This window comes from Magallana gigas, chromosome 7 (assembly GCF_963853765.1).
Source record: "Magallana gigas chromosome 7, xbMagGiga1.1, whole genome shotgun sequence".
NCBI classification, from domain to species: Eukaryota; Metazoa; Mollusca; class Bivalvia; order Ostreida; family Ostreidae; genus Magallana; species Magallana gigas.
The window spans coordinates 52380885-52400776 of NC_088859.1; the positions used below are offsets into that span (position 1 = coordinate 52380885).

General features: G+C 33.8%; 3 protein-coding genes and 2 long non-coding RNA genes across 6 annotated transcripts in view; 3 read left to right on the forward strand and 2 right to left on the reverse strand.

The window, feature by feature from the left end:
• LOC117682402 (tripartite motif-containing protein 3-like) overlaps positions 1-19892 on the reverse strand; it is an 84947-nt gene that overhangs the window by 58496 nt on the left and 6559 nt on the right. The gene's annotated exons all lie outside the window — the stretch shown is intronic.
• Positions 2354-18784, forward strand: LOC136269834 (uncharacterized). Its single transcript, XR_010707408.1, has 3 exons — positions 2354-2694; positions 2943-3035; positions 18105-18784. It is a non-coding gene; the product is annotated as an uncharacterized lncRNA (long non-coding RNA).
• On the forward strand, positions 4660-6296 carry LOC136270322 (uncharacterized). Its single transcript, XM_066067676.1, has 3 exons — positions 4660-5023; positions 5419-5641; positions 6115-6296. The coding sequence occupies exons 1-3, from the start codon at positions 4772-4774 to the stop codon at positions 6294-6296; spliced, it is 657 nt and encodes a 218-aa protein (XP_065923748.1). The 5' UTR covers positions 4660-4771.
• LOC117684965 (uncharacterized) lies at positions 6700-7445 on the forward strand. Its single transcript, XR_004598698.2, has 3 exons — positions 6700-6889; positions 6973-7186; positions 7270-7445. It is a non-coding gene; the product is annotated as an uncharacterized lncRNA (long non-coding RNA).
• Positions 8369-17980, reverse strand: LOC109617622 (tripartite motif-containing protein 3). Of its 2 annotated transcripts, XM_066065199.1 has the most exons (5): positions 17865-17980; positions 14031-15698; positions 11292-11380; positions 9577-9636; positions 8369-8509 (listed from the first exon to the last, which is right to left on the reverse strand). In XM_066065199.1, the coding sequence occupies exons 2-5, from the start codon at positions 15670-15672 to the stop codon at positions 8504-8506; spliced, it is 1797 nt and encodes a 598-aa protein (XP_065921271.1). In that variant the 5' UTR covers positions 15673-15698; positions 17865-17980; the 3' UTR covers positions 8369-8503. The 2 variants fall into 2 exon arrangements, with proteins under 2 accessions (XP_065921271.1, XP_065921272.1); XM_066065200.1 differs by lacking the exons at positions 8369-8509; positions 9577-9636; positions 11292-11380 and adding an exon at positions 11867-12452.

The following is a 19892-nucleotide window of genomic DNA, read 5'->3' on the forward strand; positions in this document are numbered from 1 at the left end:
TTATTACATTTATTTATATTTATATGATTTTAAGCCATTGTACGATTAAATATCTAAATATAAATAAGGAAACCCCGCTGGCGCCCCAATTTGATGTTATGGGTTATATAGTACAAAATCGATACATAGTGTTATCACAGGCAAAGACACTGGAAAATGTAAATATAAATTTACAAATCTTGATAAGTTGCTTTTTGTTTGATACATCAAGGCTAATAATATGAAGTTGACAATTAGTTTTATTTAATAAAACAAAGATCCTATACCTATATCAAGTTCATTAAATCTTAGAATTGTATAGAAAAATCCACACTTTAGAGAATTATTTTTTAATTTATTGCTTCACCTTTGCTGGTACAATGAAATGTTATTCAACAAGAAGGTATAGAGCTTCTTTATACATGTATAATATGTTGATTTACGTATTTTGTAAACTAATCATGGGACCAAATGTGGACTTCCAAGTTCTTTTTTGAAATTTACAGGGAAGAATATTTTCAGGTGACGGAGCAATGAATACTGTGAGCGTTTTTTTAAGCTTTCTGAACCAAAGAAGTTTTCTGATCACTGGGCTCCAAGAACATTAACTGAAAATAGACTTACATGTAGGTCATCAATTTTTTTTTTTGGGGGGGGGGGGATTTTTTGCTTTCAAATACATGATCAAGCAATGAATTGCAAACATTTTCCCATCAGTATGTATATATTTTTGATAAACAGACTGAAATCAAAACTTACATAATTTTTTTTTACATACATATAATTATCTTCAAAAGATATCTCAGATTACAATTTAAACTTATGCCTATTCTCAGTTTATGACCTTGAAGCCTGTTCTCCATCGACTATTTTCTGTCTTATTTCCTCAAGACCACTGCAGTCCATTTTAACCCAATCTAATTTTAAATTGAACTGGACTTGTTAAATCACTCAACTTTGATAAGCTCATGCTTGCCAACCTCCAACATGTCAAAATCTGGTCATGACCAAATTTGGAAAGAAAAAAATCTGGTCATAGCGCGTAACGACATTCACGACATATTTACCATGCATTTCATAAGTATATACAATACAAATATGTGTTAAAAACTTATGTGTAATACTTTACTGCAAAGAAGCATTGTAACTAACAGTTGCTGATTTTAAATTTTGTAAAGTGATCTGACACAGAAAATGGTAGGTTGTGTTCAGCTAAAAAAAATACAAAAAGAGCCTCTGCTACATTAACCTTGCTTTTGAACTCTGTAAATGATGGCATGAAAGTTATAAGTGACTTGGAAGAGTTTTGTGTATTAAAAAGCATTTTATACATTACATGAAAAAAGTTATTTGAATAATTCTGAAAGATCGCCGTTTTTAACCCTGTTTTAACCTGTAAAAAGAACTCTTTTAAGTGTACAGTCCTTCGTCGCTGCGCGCATTTACAGAGTTCGACAAAACTCGGCCAACCGAGGGATGAACTGTATTGGAAGAAGAAGAAGAAGATTTGCCTGTCTGCTCTTTCTGAAACGTAAATCAAAGTAATAAACATATAATTACATGTATGTTAAAAAGTTCACCGGGATATAGAAACTTGGTTGGTCACGTCCACTTCATCAAGCTTCAGGCTTCACAGAATTAGATCACATGACCTACCAAATTCTTCTTTAAACATTTTTTAACAATGCTGTTTATTTCTTAAATAAAATGTTTTCTATCAGTCATTCTTACCTTATGAGCATAAAGCCAGTAAAAAATACTCTTTGTAATGATTTTGTTTTATACATGAGACCCAAAGGGTGTTTAAGATTGGCTATTTAAAAGAATCTTGTCTGCACCTGCAGGATTTTTGCATTTGAGATTTCATTGACCAATCAAAGGTCTCTTAAAGGTGATTCCTTTAGATTTTGTAGACCTGCTATAGTGTATCACAGAGAAACAGTTAAAAAATATACAATCTGATTTTGATTAGACTCATTTCAACCAAATTTAAAAAAAAACTTTCATTAAAGGTTCTGTTTTTATATGAAATGGTGAAGAAATTCTTCTGAATAAATTGGAGGTTATATTTGGTGAAAGTACTTAAATTTTACAGTGTTGCTCAGGTAAGCAATTAGGCCTATGGGTCTCTCTGTAATTACTCTTCCTTTTTTATATCTTGCACTATTTTCAGACACTTCAGGACACAAATAGCTTTAAAACATTTTGTGACACTGATGGAATTTTGAAAATCTACAAGGTAAGAATTGTACATTTATTGGTGAGGGAAATATGAATATATATTCCTCTAAGAAAATCATATTTTCCGGGGGCTTTGAATATTTCATGCAATAAAAGTACAGTATTATTATACCGAACAACATGATTATACAAAATACGTCAAATTCTAATAAGTTTTCGACTTGTCAAATGCAATAATGTCGTGATTGTGTGGAGTTTTATTCTTATTGTCTCTCTTTTCTTTCATAGATTTGAATCAAATGTAGTAAAATTGGGTTTTTTGTGGCATAAAGAGAATTTTAATAATTTTGATTTAATCATATTTGTCAACATCATATTGGCTTTTTATACCTTTGGAATGAAAAATCCAAAGATTTCTGAAGAGGTAAGACATGAAATTGATTTATTTCCAGGGAGATACCACATTTTGTTCGCCCTATCACGTGACTCTCTAGACCAATCAGATGACGCGTTATATAGAATAATCATTTTGAGGTATAATAAAACCATTTATGTTACATGTAAAGCTCTGTAACACGTCCCACTGTTAATTATGCTTTAAATTTGACAAAAACTCAGGTTTAATCTCTTTTTATTAATTATTTAACATGAAATAAACAATTAATGAGAAAACATACATTTTGAAGATAAGTATTGGTAGTTAACATGTTATGTGTAAATGCAGTCAGTTTGTTTACACTAGGTAAGACAATATATTAACACAAAATACACTGATATTTTAGTTATTGAAGAGCGACTTCAGTGATAAATTCAGTGGAACTTTCTGAAGGGTCAAGGGGTCAACTGACGGCTTGTCGCATGGAACTTTTAACCTGGTATGTATGACAGACAGTAAGTCATGATTTCAAATGATTTCTCTTTCTTTATGTAAATATGATAATTATTATATTTTAATGTTAAAATGTTCTCTGGGATAATGTTGGTTGGAACATGATGTAAACTTCTGAGAATTCCCTCAGGCTTCACAGGATTAATCACGTGACCAACAAGTTAATTTCCCATAGAACTATTTCACATTTTTAGGTCACCAGAGTCGCTTAGGTGACCTATTGCAATTGGTTTTCATCTGTCGTTGTGGTGTGTTAACAATCCAATATTTTTAACTTCTTCATGAAAACTACATGTCCAGTTGTTTTTTGTTTTTTTTTCAAATTTGGTATGATGCATACTTGAGGCAAGGAAAACACCCATTTTACCAAAAATATAAATTTCATGACTCTTGCTTTACATGGGCCCTAAGGACAGGGCCAAAATCGTCAAAATTTATCCATTTATCAAAGATCTGTCTAAATTCACTTTTGCACTTTTGAAAGAATATCTTAATTCATAGTTACGTAGCCCAGGAAGCCCTCTACTAAACTTGTATATTTCATGTCCCCAGTGGTGGGGATTTTAATTCTAGGGTGGGGCCAAAATGGTCATATAGTGATAATGAATAGATAATGTTTAAAAATCTTCTTATTTACTTCTGCTGATACTAAATAGAATCTGACTGCATATTTGGAAAGACTAGAAAGCCTTCTACCAAAATTATAAAATTTATGTTCCCCAGGATATGGGTTTTTAATTCTGCAGGGTATGTGTGGCCAAAATTGTCATATAGTGTTAATGTATATATAATATTTAAAAATCTTTACTTCTATTGACTCTAAAAAGAAACTGATTGCATATATAGATAATCTTAAAGCTGTTTTCATAAATTTAAATATCTTCACACCTAAATCAGGGATTCTACCTCATTGGGGGGGGAGGTGGTGTTAGTATATTACATTTCAAAATCATAGGTTTTTTCTGCTGTTCAATGGAAGAGATTGATTAGATATATTAAACTCTCTTGGTAAATATTTACAAAAGGCGTTGCCTTAATTTGTATTTCCTAGTCAAATATTGGTTTTTAACTTTTCAATCATATGATAAACTATTTCAGATTTGTATGTACATTTGTATTTTGACATATTTATGTATGATGTTTAACATATAGAAGACACTGTATTGTATACATGTATATAGAAACACACACACACACACACACACCCACCCACCCACCCACCCACCCACACATACATACACACATATATATATATATATATATAGATAAATCCAAGAAAAACCTCAGTGGTCGGTGAAATATATATAAAACTTAAAAAAATGAAAACACAAAGATCGAGTAAAACATAAGCGCTTTCATTTTCTTCAGATGTTTTACAATACTAACATGGTAACGTTTGTTATGACGTCATAATAGTTTAACGGCGTCTTCAAGTCTCTGAATGACGTCATATTTTCCCGTATTTTTAGATATCACAATATTAATAATAACAGATTATATAACACGGTTAAAACCGTTTTTAACCGTGTTATATAATCTGTTATTATTATTTAACCGTGTTATATAATCTGTTATTATTAATATTGTGATATCTAAAAATACGGGAAAATATGACGTCATTCAGAGACTTGGGGCGCTTTCCATTAACGTTGCCTCGCCGGCGACGTCATCGGGAAACGGTGACGTTAATGGAACGGTTGGCAACGTCACAATAATTCCAAAATGGACGATTGTAGCTTGAAACGTAATTCGCGCATATGCAAAACGTTTTTATTGAACGTATTTGAGGACGATGAGGCCAATGATTATGACGATGACGTTGTGATGGAAGTTGTCCATCATTTGCTGAGAGGAAAAAAGAGACGGCAGCGTATTGCGGATTATTTTGGTGCAACAGTGCCTGCATACGCTCCTGAGGAGTTCTCATCCCATTTCAGAATGCGAAGAGAGACTTTTGAAGAAGTCTGTAGACAGGTATTGTTTCAAAAATGATCATTTCATATGTATCCCTACTGCATCGCTAGCGGTTTGTGGGTGGATTATGTACATATTCGATGGATCGACATTATGACACATTTTACGGTACCCATAAATCAATGAAATCGTTAATGAACTTTAACGATTATAATATATAAAACACAGTATTGAATATATTTTATTAAAAACCTGTTAATTTACTTTCAATAAATTTAATGAATATACAGTATATGATAAAAAAAAAAACATGCGCATGATAACGGATGGCTGCGCTTTAAAAATAATTCTAAAAAATCTTCTACTACTAATATAAGGTAACAACTTATATGCACTGACATCAACTCATTAGATCGTTGTAAAACTGTACATTCTGAATATTATTTGACCAACAGATAGTGTCAACAGGCCACATTCCACAAGAGCAGATGCGTGGCAGGGAAATTATTGAACCCTCGAAACAGATAATGATCTCCATATGGATGTTGGCCAACATGGAAGGATACAGACAAATATCTGACAGATTTAACGTTGCGTATTCATCCGTGTATCGTTGCTTCATGCGCACATGCAGAGCTCTTCAATGCCTGTCTGCTGAAAAAATCAAGTGGCCCACTGGTAATTTTGTTAAGATAAAAGCTTTGATTGTTACTAGTATTACCTATACGACCTATATCTGTAATTTTAAGGGGAAAAGATATTAATATTTCATTTTTTAAGGGCATCTAGAATGGTTGTTGTTTTTTAAAATTGGGATATTTACACACACAATTAAAAGAGAAAAAAGAAAAAGAAAAATATGTTCATAAAGGTCAAAATCCCTCAAGATAATGTTTTAAATATACAACTTTTTCTACTTTTGATATTTGCATGCCTTTCAAAATTCCATGAAATAAAAAAAAAGGAAGAAACAGTTTACTTAAAAATGCTTTTTTTGCGTAAATTTTAGTTTAATAAAGGTATGTTTAGTTTGATGAAGGTGTGTGTTTGCAAAAACGAGCACCCTACCTTCGCTGTTACGTCGCGCTTGCATCTCAATTAAGTCAATTATTTATTAAATCAATTTTACAACTGAATTTTTAATGTTTCAGGAGCATGGGCAAACGAGGTCATGCAAGGCTTCGAGAAGATCAAAGGGTTCCCTAGAGTTTTAGGAGCCGTCGATGGATGCCATATTGAAATTAAAGCACCCCAGGAAAAATACCATCCATTGTCCTACCTCAACAGGGAAAGGGACTACATGTACTCTGTTATATTACAGGTGAATATATAATTCAATCCATTAGCAAAAACACTTCCATCAATCGAATTCATTCAAATATACATTTAAATCATTTTAAATAAAGAATAAAGAATCATTCTTTAAGCATTATGAGGTGATAATTTCGGTCGGGGCGTGATCAAATCCAATAAAGCCCGAAGGGCTTTATGATAGATTTGATCACGCCCCGACCGAAATTATCACCTCATAATAATCAAAGAATGATTCCTTATTACTTATATTTATATAATTTTAAACCATCTTATAATGAAATATTTAAAATATAAATAAGCAAACCCCGCTGGCGCCTCAATTTGGCTTCATTTGAAGTTACGGCTTTTATAGTACAAAATCGATACGTAGTGTTATCACAGGCAAAGGCACTTGAAAATGTAAATGTCAATACATATATATATATAAAAGTAATTATTACTTTTTCAGGCTGTATGTGACCATACATTGCGTTTTACGGACATTGTATCAGGATGGCCAGGTTCCGTACATGACGCCAGGGTATTTAGAAACTCTCCCCTTTACGAGGCCAGTGAAATCCTCTTCGATGTGGATTCTCACATTCTCGGAGATGCAGCATACCCCCTGCATAGGTATTTATTGAGACAGTTTATACCATCTGAAAACCATGTGCGTTTTGCAAATGTATGTACACTTAGTATATTTTCAATTTTAGGTGGATTTTAACTCCATACAAGGATAATGGAAACCTGACCGAGAGACATAAAAAGTAAAACTTCGTACATTCCAACACTCGTCAGACCATTGAGCGTGCCTTTGGTCTGCTTAAAGGAAAGTGGAGGAGGCTTAGGTTTCTGGATAACACGAAGCTAGAGGATATACCAACAGTTATAACGGCGGCCTGTACACTTCATAACATGTGCATAGAGGTGAGTTTTGTACTGCTGTCAACTTTCAAATATGTAAACTGGGTTTATTCTTTTTAAACATTTTCAAAATTTTTTTTTTACAGAACAATGAAGCTGACATGGACATCTGTGATGATGTTTATCCTGATGCTCCGGCTTCCAATGAGCCTGTAAACCAGAGTGCATCCATTAAAAGAAATGCACTAGCTCAGTATTTCTGGGTTAACAGCCAGTGAATTAAATTTTACAAGAGAAATAAAACATGTTTTTTTAAGTTTAAAACAGTCTTACTTTTTATTACAATGTTATTAAATTGAATGTGTAACACTAAACAAGTACAAATTAATTAACACGATTTCCATATTTCCTTTACTAAAGAACACAAACTGATACCTTGATAATAATCTTAAATTTTGAAATATCAAAATAAGACATTCTGGTTAAGGTGGTATGGGACACCATACTGTGACGAAATGTTTGTCGAAATAAACAATAAAATCAAGTGTAATTTTATAAACAGTGTACTCTTTCTCGAAATAGAACATTAAGCGTAACGCAGTTGGTTAGAGGATATGCTTTAAAACTGTAAGTCATGAGTTCGAATCCAGCTGGGGTCTTTAAACCTTTTACCTTTCCAAAAATTATCAAGACATATTTTTTGGCAAAATATTGTAAAATTCTAAACTGTTGAAAGCATTTTAATTTTAATGTACTTTAATCTACATTGATATCGACTAATGTCCCATACCACCTTAAGGAAATGCAAAATAACATCTATCTATCTATCAAACAGAGAAACCAACCTCTCCATTATTTCAAGCTTTCTTTCATTCATTCTTACCTGCTCCTCTTGAAACCTTCTCCTATCATCCCTCACCTCCGTCAACAACTCAAACAACTCATCTTCTCTCTTCCGCTTGCTCGCTTTCTTCTCTCTCTCACCCCTTGCTTTGACAATCTCACACCCCTTCTCACTATCATCTTTCTCACCACAAACAACATTCACACCCTTTCCCACACCTACAGACACTGTCTTTAGAGGGGTTATTTTTGGGTCATCCCCCATAACTTCCATCATTTCAGAATGGAATTCCATAGACCTCCGCTTTTCACCCGATTTTCTGTTGGCATCTTTAACAGCTTTATACTTTGCAGTTAGCTTTTTAAATTTGGATTGGCACTGGAACCAATCACCAGTAAAGTTGTGGATCTCCTTTAGTTTAACTGATATTTCTTTCCATAGTGCCTTGTGAGTCTTCTTCTTTGAAGCAAATTCTGAATCCATCTCACCTCTCAGACTTATCAAGCCTTTTGTTAGACAATTCGTCCAAGTCTGCTTTATGTCTAAAATTAGATTTTTAAAGAATCTATAAATATTAGGTAGGAATAACAAGATATCTGTGAGCCAATGCTCACTAGTGATACCCCCGCTCTGATGTGAATATGTAAATTATCAGTCGACATTTAACAGAAAGCTGGCATCCGATTGGTACAGAAATATATCCCACAATATGGCATGCCTAAACAAATAGTGTTTTAAAATTTAAAGCATCTGCGATAAATAGCTGCTGAGAAATCTTTGAGGAAAATTTGTTTGAAAATTTTGGCTAAAAATAAACAAAGAACTCATTAAACAGGAAGTTGACGTCTGATTGGTACTGGTACAAAAATACATCCCACGATATGGCATGCCTTAACAAACACTGTGTAAAAATTTCAAGCATCTGCGATAAATAGTTGCTGAGATAAATGCGACAGAAATTTTTGTTACGGACCGACGGACAGACAGACAGATGGACGGACAGACAGACCCACAAGAGTAAAACAGTATACCCCTCTCTTTCGGAGCGGGGGTATAATTAAATAACATTTGTAGTAAAGATATAGAGAGGATATTCTGTAACTCTATAAGGCCCTTATTATGTGATAAAGTCCTGTATAAAATTTTCTCCAGATATTCTTATGTTAAACATTGAGTCCCTTTTGTAAGAAGATTATTTTAAAGTCATATTACACATTGCTTAAATAACTGTATATTATATATAAACTTATAAAACATTGAAGCCCATGCTGAACCCAAGAATTGTCTAGGGACCCCAGTCTAAACAACTGAGAATCAACAATATGTCAAAGTACTTGCATACAAGTACTACTTATAATTCCATAATTATAACATTTGAGATTTTGAGAATATTTAAAAAAAAATCCTATGTAAAATTCAAAATACCACCTTAAATTTAAAAAATAACTTAAATTCCCTTTAGCTAATGATGTTTTGTACCACATTTGGTTGAAAGTGGCCACACGGTTCTGTATACAAAGTCCAAATATTACAGACAGACACATGCCAGACAAAATGTGATCATAAAAGTTCACTTAAGCTTTTACCTCGGGTGACCTCAAAAACGTACCTGGCAAAGGTGTGGGAGTTGAATATTCTGTGAAGCCATCTTGAAATTCATTTTGTTCATCTATAAATACAAACATTTTAAGCTTTAAAAGTTTGTTGTTTTACAAACATGTTTTGCATTTCAAACATTTATTTGCACCTCTCATATTTTTGTTACTTAGAGATTAATTTATTGTTATATCAATATATGTATTTATTACCTAATCAAAGGGATTTTGCTGTTTTATTACCAATTAAATATTTGCATCTATTTTGAACTGCCGGCCAATAGACTGCGATCTATTAGACCGCTGGTCAATAGACTGCAATCTATTGGACCGGCAACGTATTTCAGAACGCAGGTATGTTAATGTTACATCTATTCGATAGTTCTCAGGGAATGTATATTCCTTTACATAGACGTTGTTTTTAGTACTTGGTGAAACCAAATTCAGTGTTATCAAAATGGAGTATCAAATAATCAACAGCTTTAAAGCCTCAAATAAGGTAAAAGACTTTTTAAAATCTAATGGGTTTAAGCCCCCTTTCTTTTGTTTAAACTACTATTAAATTGAGATGTTGTAATGCATGCAACAGGTTCTGTGCATGTAAAAGATGAAAAAAAATATCTTGGTAATTTGCATAATGGCACGAAAACCATCTGCAATATGCAAATTGTAAACCCCGAAAACTAAAAAAAGGAATTAGGTAATAAAACAATTATTTAATGCTTGAACAGTCAATAGACCAGAATTTTTTCCCCTTGGTGCAGGGAACAGCTCAGTATGATCTATTGCCCTCGGCCGTTGGCCTCGGGCAATAGATTATACTGAGCTGTTCCCTGCACCTCGGGAAAAATATTCTGGTCTATTGACTGCTCAAGCATTAAATAATTGTATAATAATACATATTTTTTCTTATAGTGTGTGTTGTGTGTGTGACCAGTTCTCACCAACTACCATTGCTTGCCAGTGAATTATATTTTTGTATCTAATGAATAGTCCGAAATATCTTACGTTTTTCTGGCTTTTTTAACGATTTTGATATTTTCTTGCCAAGAAAACGTCAGAACTGGAGGCGGCGTTCTCGGCCCGATTTTAAATACTTGCGAATTGTATCAAATATTTAACTCACAACTTAGCAATAAAAATACTCATATCGCTCAAAATTAAATATGACTCCGTATTTTGATAATAGAAGCACACAATTACAGTCAACCGTATTTTCGCTGTCTTTTGAGATAACGAGTCACGTGACTCAAATCTCGCCGGACAGTTCGATAAAAATGTGTTGAACAGACGGTTTGTAGAGTAAACAAACCCATTAAAGCGACATGAGTGAGTAGTAAAGTCATTTTTTTTATTGTTAAGTTGTGAGTTAAATATTTGATACAATTCGCAAGTATTTAAAATCGGGCCGAGAACGCCGCCTCCAGTTGGAGGCGGCAAAATTTCCAGTTTTCGTAATGGCGCCGGTTCTGACGTTTTCCTGGCAAGTAAATATCAAAATCGTTAAAAAAGCCAGAAAAACGTCAGATATTTCGGACTATCTAATGAAATGTGTTGAAAAAAGACGTAACAATGCACTGGCCAGAAATGGTACTCAGTAAGAACTGGTCGCATGCCAGTATAGTCTAATGCAGTCTACAATAGGATTCAAAATCTATTTCCCTTGTAAAAACAACCCAGTCTGGGCCAATATCCGTAATCATTTTACAAAAAAAATACATAGACTTACTTTCTTCCATTGATGCAGTGGTACATGTATATGTTGAGTTACTGGTCGACTGACAAGCAGCTCCCTAGCCATGTTGTGGTTCTTCTTCCCTGAAAATATCATGATAGGTTTGAACATTCTACATTCTTGGAATAAGTTGGTATCTTTAGACTTATTTATCACCTGGTCTAGACATTCCCTGGATAATTCAAAGTATCTTAAACTACTGTACATGAACTGTAACTAGTTGATGAAGAAAATATATATCAAACATATGCATCAGACCACCTCCCATCCCCCATGCAAATTTTATCTCAGATAGGCCTACAATATTTGGAGAAAAACATTCTGGATCCACATACACATGTACATGAATGGTTTATTTTTCAACTTATGTTAGAATTTTTTAAAAATCAGTAGTAAAATTTGTGATTTAGGACATATTTTGTTTGAATAGGCTGATCAGTTATATCAGAGACATAAATCTCTGGTTATACGATAGAAAAATAATGTCACTTTACCTGTACACTGTGGTCATATTATCCTTTAGGATAAGAGGCTGTACGGGAGAGTTAGTATTGCATTTATGCTGGTTGAAATGGTTCATAGAAAAAAATAATGAGTTACATGACGGACAGTGATAAAGTTCCACGGAAGCCATCGTTAGATAAGAAACGACAGGTGATATGACGCAATGAACTGTCAAAATGACGTAAAACAGCGGGAATACTTACCAAGCGTTTCGATTTTTGAAACAAACATTCTGACCATGTGTAGACAAAATTCGGGTTATATACTACACAACAAGAAATTCAAAATTCTTCAAAAAAAAGCAATACAACTGATACTTATCTTGAATTTTGGTTGTAAGTGGTCTCCATGCGACCAGTTTATTGCAATTATCCAGGATTTCAAGGTTATTAAACAAATTTGAGCAGTAAATCCCCGTTTTTTGGATTGTGAAAACATCTTCTTCCCAAATAGACGCCATATTGTTTCCTAGTCGGCAACAGAAAATTGCGTGGCCGCAATCGCTCGCCGGCCACGCGCGTTCCAGCAATCGGCGACGAAGGCAACACCGGCAAATCCGGCGATGCCGGTTAAATGGAAAGCACCCTTGAAGACGCCGTTAAACTATTATGACGTCATAACAAACGTTACCATGTTAGTATTGTAAAACATCTGAAGAAAATGAAAGCGCTTATGTTTTACTCGATCTTTGTGTTTTCATTTATTTAAGTTTTATATATATATATATTTATATATATATATATATATATATATATATATATATATATATATATATATATATATATATATATATATATATATATATATATATATATTAATTAAATGTTCATGTCTGTCCTAGCTTTTTCAATCATCAAACTCTTTCCCTCTTGTATATGTTTATTGAATGTTTTCCATACATTGGATGTTGGATGTACAGTCTTCATGTTGCCCCTTGGGGGCCTTTAATTGGTTAATAAAGAAATTGAAATTGTTATTTGGGGAGTGGGGGGTTTCTTTAAATATGCCGAACAAGGGCTAAATTCTGTTTTGTATATATATGCTGACATAAGAATGAATGGAATTTAAGTGAAAAATTAGGCAGTCTACCAATTTTTCCCCTTAAATACCCTAGGGAAGAATATCTGTCTGGCCCCAGGGAATGGGGTGTTTAGCTTAAACATGTATACTAGCCATATTTATTTTTTTTAATTAATGAAAACATAACTGTATATGTAAAAGGTATCTTGACAGTGAACAAATTATGAGAAAAACATTTCCTATTGTGAGAGTCTTGCACCTTTTTGATATCCGGTCATGCACTCTTATTATCATGATTTTTTTAAACCAAAAATCAAAATTTTATAGTCCTTGTTGTAAGATTTTAGGTAGAAGAGGGGGTAGGATGTTAACTATTGCAATATTTATATTTTGTTTACTCCAGAATAAAGCTACTTATATATTTTAAAGGGGCATGATCACGATTTTGGTCAAAAATTATTTTTTTCGATTTAAAGGTTTACAATGCTTTAGTATGACATTTTTATAAGGCAAACAAAACTTGAGTGTCATTCGTTGATTTCTAAACGAGTTACAGAACTTAAATTCTTTGCTATGTAAACAAAGCTTTCATTTACTATATTACTATGGCTCCAATTTTCAATATCACTATTAATATTTCAATCTTTTTAATGTCAATTTTAAAACAATTTTATTTGCTATGAGAAAAAGTGGGGGGGGGGCTCCCTGATGCTATGTTCCTAATGGTTAATTAGGTCTAACTTTGCAAAAAAGTGGGGGGGGGGGGGTGCGCTAATCTCCCCCTCGTCCCCCCCCCCCCCCCCTTACCGGTTCCAACGCCTATGTACTAAGTAGTATACATAGTTTACATTTAGTTTCTTTATATTTCATCAAAACTATCAACATAGTTGTTTTTACACATATGTCTATATGAAGTAACACACAGTTTTTTGTTTGTTTTTTACATTTTTTATGTATATTCAGTTTGTATACATTACACACATATATAAACAATTCATATCAATGTAACACCCCAGTTTGTTTGTATATGTTTATATATATTCACTTTGTATACACATGATACATGTTATAACACATATATAATTAGTACATATGTCAATGTAACACCCACATTTTATATGTAGGTATACACACAGTTTGTTTATACATGTAGTATACACACAGTTGTTGTTTTTTTTTACACGTAATACTGGATTCTCTTCACTTTACCTGTTCTGGGATCATCCACAATAAAGAGGTTGTCTCTTGTGTCCACACATAAACCCCATGGATACTGTAAATGACAGTTGTCAATGTAGCGGAGGAACTGTCCGTCCTGATCCAGGATGTGGATACGGTTGTTGTACCAGTCTGCTGTCAGGATCCGACCCTGGCTGTCTGTTGTGACGCCGACTGGATTAAATGATCCCTTGGAAGAAGAGGGAGGACCAGTGTAGGTAAATCGGAGTTTCCCGGCCTGATTGACCACCACTACTGCACGAGCTACATAGTCTGACACACAGATATCTAGGTTCCTGTTCTCACTGATGTATTTAATGCCACCAGATGAATAGAGAGGTTGTCCTTTGTTGTCGTACTGAATACTTTGTTTCTCTGTGGAGCCAGAGTAACACACAACTATTGTTTGTTTATTATCATCACTGACCACGACAACCAGGAGGTCACCAGAGGAGGTACTACAGACACCGAGAGGTCTCCACCCCTGTAGTCTGATCACTGTCTTTATCTTTTTATTCTTCACTATGTTCACAGTTCTATCTTTGTAATCAGTATAAACTAGATCCCCACTCCTTGTAACTGCTATGTCCCATGGAAGGTTCCCTGACTTGGTTTGGACTGACTTCACTAGTTCTCCCTTTAGGTTGTACAGTCTCATCTTGTTGTCCTGACCACGCGTCCATAGTTCTTCATCCTTTAGACAGGACACACTGACTAATCCATTAGAGTATCCATACATGGTGTTTATCTGTGTGATGATCCGTGGTACATCAATGAGCGGTCTGTCCGGGGGAGAGGACTCAGCACCTGGGGAATCCATGGTGTAGATTTGCTCTTCTGTTTTTATAGATGACGCTGACAGAGAACCAAACTGTTGATAAAGCTGTTCTTTGTTGATCTTCTGAGGGGTAAAACTTGGTAAGGACACTGTGAACTTAGGAGGCAGTCTTCTGAATTCAGCATTCCTGGATTTGTAGGCGGAGACAAGGCTGACATCATTGGAGTCCGCTAACTTCTTCATATCAGCAATGCTCTGTGTGATTTTAGATATGGTGCGTGTGATTTCATCTTCTTGTTTGTTGAGGATGGCCAGGTGTTTGGTGTCCATTTCATTGAGATCAGATTTCAGATTGTGGATCATGGTGTCTATTTCTCTGTGCAAGGCTTCTCCATGTTTGTCTATTGCTGTTGTCAACTTCTGGCTGTTTTCATTCAGAGCAGCTTTCTGAACTGGGATATTAGCGGCAATCTGTTGATATTTAGGATAAATGGATTTCACTAACTCTTGCATTTCTCTCTGTAAAAGTCGTTTTTTGCTTTCACTATGTTTAACAATGTCGACTGGTTTATGTCCTAAATGTTCTCCAGAAATACAGAGTGCACAAATAGGAATGTCACATTGTTCACAGTGAAGTTCACATTGTTTTGTGGAATGTTTAGGACACTTAGGGTAATTTGGAGTAGATCCCCTCTTTTTAAGTGGCACTACTTTGTGTTCTGTTGATTCATCAGAGAGATGTTCCCCCACACAGGCTTTACACAGATGTATGTGACAAATGTCACAGTACATAGGGGGGCCCGGGGTCTCACAGATACGACACCGTAACATATCCTGGGCCCAACGCTCGTCCATGGTCAGGCAATGAACTTGCGTGGAATCTGAAAAAAAAATATTTAAATGATTATATCTTAATTTATATATTAGTTCATATTTTAAATCACTGACAATTATTTGTGTTCACACATGAAATTGCTCTCTCAAGGTGTAATATCCCTCTGCTATTAATTTTACCATATCTTTTTTATAAAAATTGATATTGATTTTCATGAAAGTCAATATCAATAGATTCAGATGAAACAAAGTTGAAGTGATGAAGCGCTGCTAGATTTTTTTAAAAAATTGATAATGTGTCTAATCATTTTATGAAGAAAACTAGACATAGTGAATAGAAAAAGCAAAATTATATATGGAAGTAGAGAAGAAGATTTTCTAAGATTTAATACATTTTTACTATATGGCCATATTGGCCCCACCCTAAAGCATGAACCCCTGACCCAGGGGCCGTGAATTTTACAATTTTGGTAGAGGGCCTCATGGACATCATTATCATGCATTTAAGTTTTAACAAATATATATAGGAGAAGAGAGGAAGATTTTGTAAGATTTAATACATTTTAAGTATATGGCCATATTGGCCCCACCCTAGAGCCTGAACCCATGACCCAGAGGTCATAAATTTCACAGTTTTGGTAGAGGGCCTCATGGACAGCATAACCTTGCATTCAGTTTTTTCCTCACATGTGTGGAAGTAGAGAAGAAGATTTTTGAAAATTGGCTTTTTTGCATATTTGGCCCCGCCCGTGGCACCCCAGGGGTGGTAGAGCCATGAATTTAACAAATTAGATTCTTCTTACATAGAGATACCTTGCATCAAAAATGTTAACGATTGGCCTGGTAGTTTTCAAGTTAAGAATGTAAAATTGTTAACGGACGAAGACCAATTGCAATAGGTCACTCAGGTGACCTAAAAATATTAAATGTATATGAAAATAATATAGAGTTATATACATTGCCAATTCATATTAGAAAACATAATGAAGCGGTGCTTTTAGTGCAGAATAGGTTTCATAGGTTTGTAACAAAAATTGCTTCAATTAGCAAGAGTTATCTTTCTTTATCATAGACTATTGAAGGTTTTACATACATATTTCACATACAGTACTTGATAAATTGCCATAGTTTCTAATTAATCGGAAATATTTTCTGTTTTTAAATTTGGATAAGATAATAGTTCAGGTGAATGGATCCATATGTTTTAGAAATGCTAAAAATGTAAACAAGTCGTGAGAGCATTTTGTTATAACACTAAAAGGGGATCAAATGAATGATCTTCCAGTAATTGGTATGATCTCAATATAGGGATATATTGTCTTGAATAAAATGTTATATTATTGTATTTGTTAAATTTTGTTGTCCCATATCTGCTTTCTCAGATAAGAAATCCCATATTCAATTTTAAACATGTTTCAAACGATGATAATTAAGTCTAGAGTTTGCAATTGTCTTGGTCACGTTTTTCTCAATTATAATTCATTCACCTTTGTGAACGAGCTATAAATAGGGGAGAGAGAGAGAGAGAGAGAGAGAGAGAGAGAGAGAGAGAGAGAGAGAGAGAGAGAGAGCAAAATTTCATCCAAAATTCTCTGGCCTAAAACATCAAACACGTACTGTTCATGTACTGAACTAGTACATAAAATTTAGTAATATTTCAACAAAAAAAAATCCATTCGGGGAGGGGAAGGGGTATACATGTAGACACTGCCTCATTAAAATTTTGATAAATATAATTCGCTTCGTACATTTTTTTGTGAAAGTTTTCTTTACTTTTTTTCACTTGCCAAAAGTTTGGGTTTAGTTCGTTTGGTTCAATTTTTTCATTGAATAATAATTGAATATTAAAAAAATATCGCCTTCCAACATAAATTGGGGCCCAGCACTGCTTCCCTTATTGCTACATGCCTTAGTAATTGTGAGTTAACAGAAACAAAGTGAGATTATTTTATCTCTCTTATCAGAGGGATATTCCACCTTAATCATCTATTAATATTCAGTTCGTTTTTTGTAGTTTTGAAAATACAATAAAATCATTTCCATGCTCATAATATATAACACGTATCTAAAAATATCTGATGATCCATATTTAGATGTTCAACCCTTAACATTTAATAAATTTTATAATTAAGGAACGTAAATGTGTTGTTGAATACTAGTAACGTTGGAAAATACAGACAGAAGGAACATTTACGATCTCAAACTGTACAAACCTTAAACTTCTATCATGGCGACTCCGGGTAGGCGTTTATTTATACTCTTCCTGGTCTGGTGACCTTTTTATCACGTGATTGATTGAATGACTCGAGAAAATTTATCTTATTTTAACATTGTAGTAACCGAATTCTAAGTTTCTGTTAAATAGATTATCAAAATCATTAAATTTTATTTTTAGATTATTGACAGTTATTTGGGTAATGCCAAGTTCAATAACTCTTTATGTTTTCTTTTAGCTCAGCTCATCGGTTGTCCCTCGTTGGAATACAAGGCGTAGAGTGTGATATATTGACATTCGTGTCTCTGACCAGGCTAAAATGGATTGTTCTTAGCTGACTTTTATCAACGGACATATCTATACGCCAAAACAAAGTGTTAATTTATAAAGAAAATTAATAACTTAATCCATAAATAAAACCCCATCCCAATATTTTAGGAAGGTTCACAAGCATTCGGGGCATGGACAAATCCTACCTATTCAGCTGTTCTGAATAGGAAAAACCCTGAGCTGAGACACACATTTTTCTACTTTAACTATTCTAATATACCTGTACATAATATTTCATTTATAATGTAGCTCATTTGTCTCTACGACCTTTTTTTAACTGGAAATTTCATTTTTTTTTACTGAAAATCTTTATTGAAGAGGGAGAATGGTGTCTATGCCCCGAGTTCCTGTGGGACGTTTTGGTGAAATATGCGACTTATAGCAATTTAAAAAAAAGAATAATCAGATGTAAACCTTTATGAATTGATGCTACCGATAAGGAACTTTCATATTTTAGTCATATTTTTAAATTGCATGCATAGTAAGTTTTTTTGCAATGTCGCTTTTATAGCTTTAAATTAAACACATGTATAAAAAAACTAGAATTGAAAGAAAACCATCAACATCAGAGCAGAAAAATGACATTTTAGAGGAGCCTTTATCGAAACACGTGTTTCCATGACGATGTTTGGGTGTTAATTAATTAGAGGGAAGCAGGTGACTCTAGCTGTCAGAAAAGTCAAGGATTGATTTAATGTGCAGACTTTTCCATTTGTATCAACATTTAGGACCATAAAAATTAGAATATGTTTGCTTGAAAATTGTATTTATACAATTGTTTTCTCTATTCCTCGTAGGTTAAGATTAAGGTTAAGATAAAATGTGGCGTTGAACGTAAATTAAATTTCGAACAGCCTCAAAAGGGCATATATGGTCACGATTTTGGTAAAAAATTATTCCCAAAATCTTAATGTTTACAATGCTTCACTAAGGCATTTTTAATAGTCATTTAAAATTTGGGTGCCATTCGTTGAGTTATAAGCGAGTTACAGATCTTACAATTCTGTGTTTTGTAAACAAAGCTTTTGTTTACGTTTTGAATGTTGAAGTAAAAAATCCAGTTGTAGACCTAAAATGAATCGGTTAAACATTAAGAACTCTTTATTCATGTTTAAAATGAATAAGCAGACAGACAAATTAAGCCTTGTTGACATGACAAGAAATTGTGAGCCCTGTATCATCCTCATAACTCTACAACTGGCCCTCAAATTTCACTTGATCACTAGACATGCATTCCTAAAGCATTATATCTAATAAAAACAGAAAAAAAAGAATTTTACAAAAATCGTGACTATGCCCCTTAAAGAGATGTGACCATATCTGTCGTATTGCGGTGTAATTATTATAGGATGCACTAATGTCACTTTTAGGATTGTTCACGGAAAATCAATGGCGTACTTTAAATTTTTCTTTAATGTCAATTCTTTTGACCTACCCCTGCAAAGCCTAAGTATTTATTATCATAACGTCATTTATACAAAATGACGACTCGCACAACTCATATCGGTACTTTATTTATAGTGTTCGGGTTCATAAATGGAATTTAACGTAAAGTTACGGTATCTAACAAGGTGCAAAAGCATGGGCAATGAAAACCAATATCGACAATCTTGAAAACAAACTCAGAGAGACTTAACTAGAAATAAAACTACATGTAAAAAAAAGCGACCAACATTATCAAAAGTCCTACGATGAT

Excerpts from the sequence above, each read along its gene's own strand:
- LOC136270322 (XM_066067676.1), top strand. The coding sequence starts at position 4,772 with ATGGACGATTGTAGCTTGAAACGTAATTCGCGCATATGCAAAACGTTT. Across the intron at positions 5,024-5,418 it reads TTGAAGAAGTCTGTAGACAG|ATAGTGTCAACAGGCCACAT; the intron begins GTATTGTTTCAA and ends TTTGACCAACAG. Across the intron at positions 5,642-6,114 it reads AAAAATCAAGTGGCCCACTG|GAGCATGGGCAAACGAGGTC; the intron begins GTAATTTTGTTA and ends TTAATGTTTCAG.
- LOC109617622 (XM_066065199.1), bottom strand. The coding sequence starts at position 15,672 with ATGGACGAGCGTTGGGCCCAGGATATGTTACGGTGTCGTATCTGTGAG. Across the intron at positions 11,381-14,030 it reads TGTGGATGATCCCAGAACAG|GGAAGAAGAACCACAACATG; the intron begins GTAAAGTGAAGA and ends TGATATTTTCAG. Across the intron at positions 9,637-11,291 it reads CACTGCATCAATGGAAGAAA|ATGAACAAAATGAATTTCAA; the intron begins GTAAGTCTATGT and ends TTGTATTTATAG.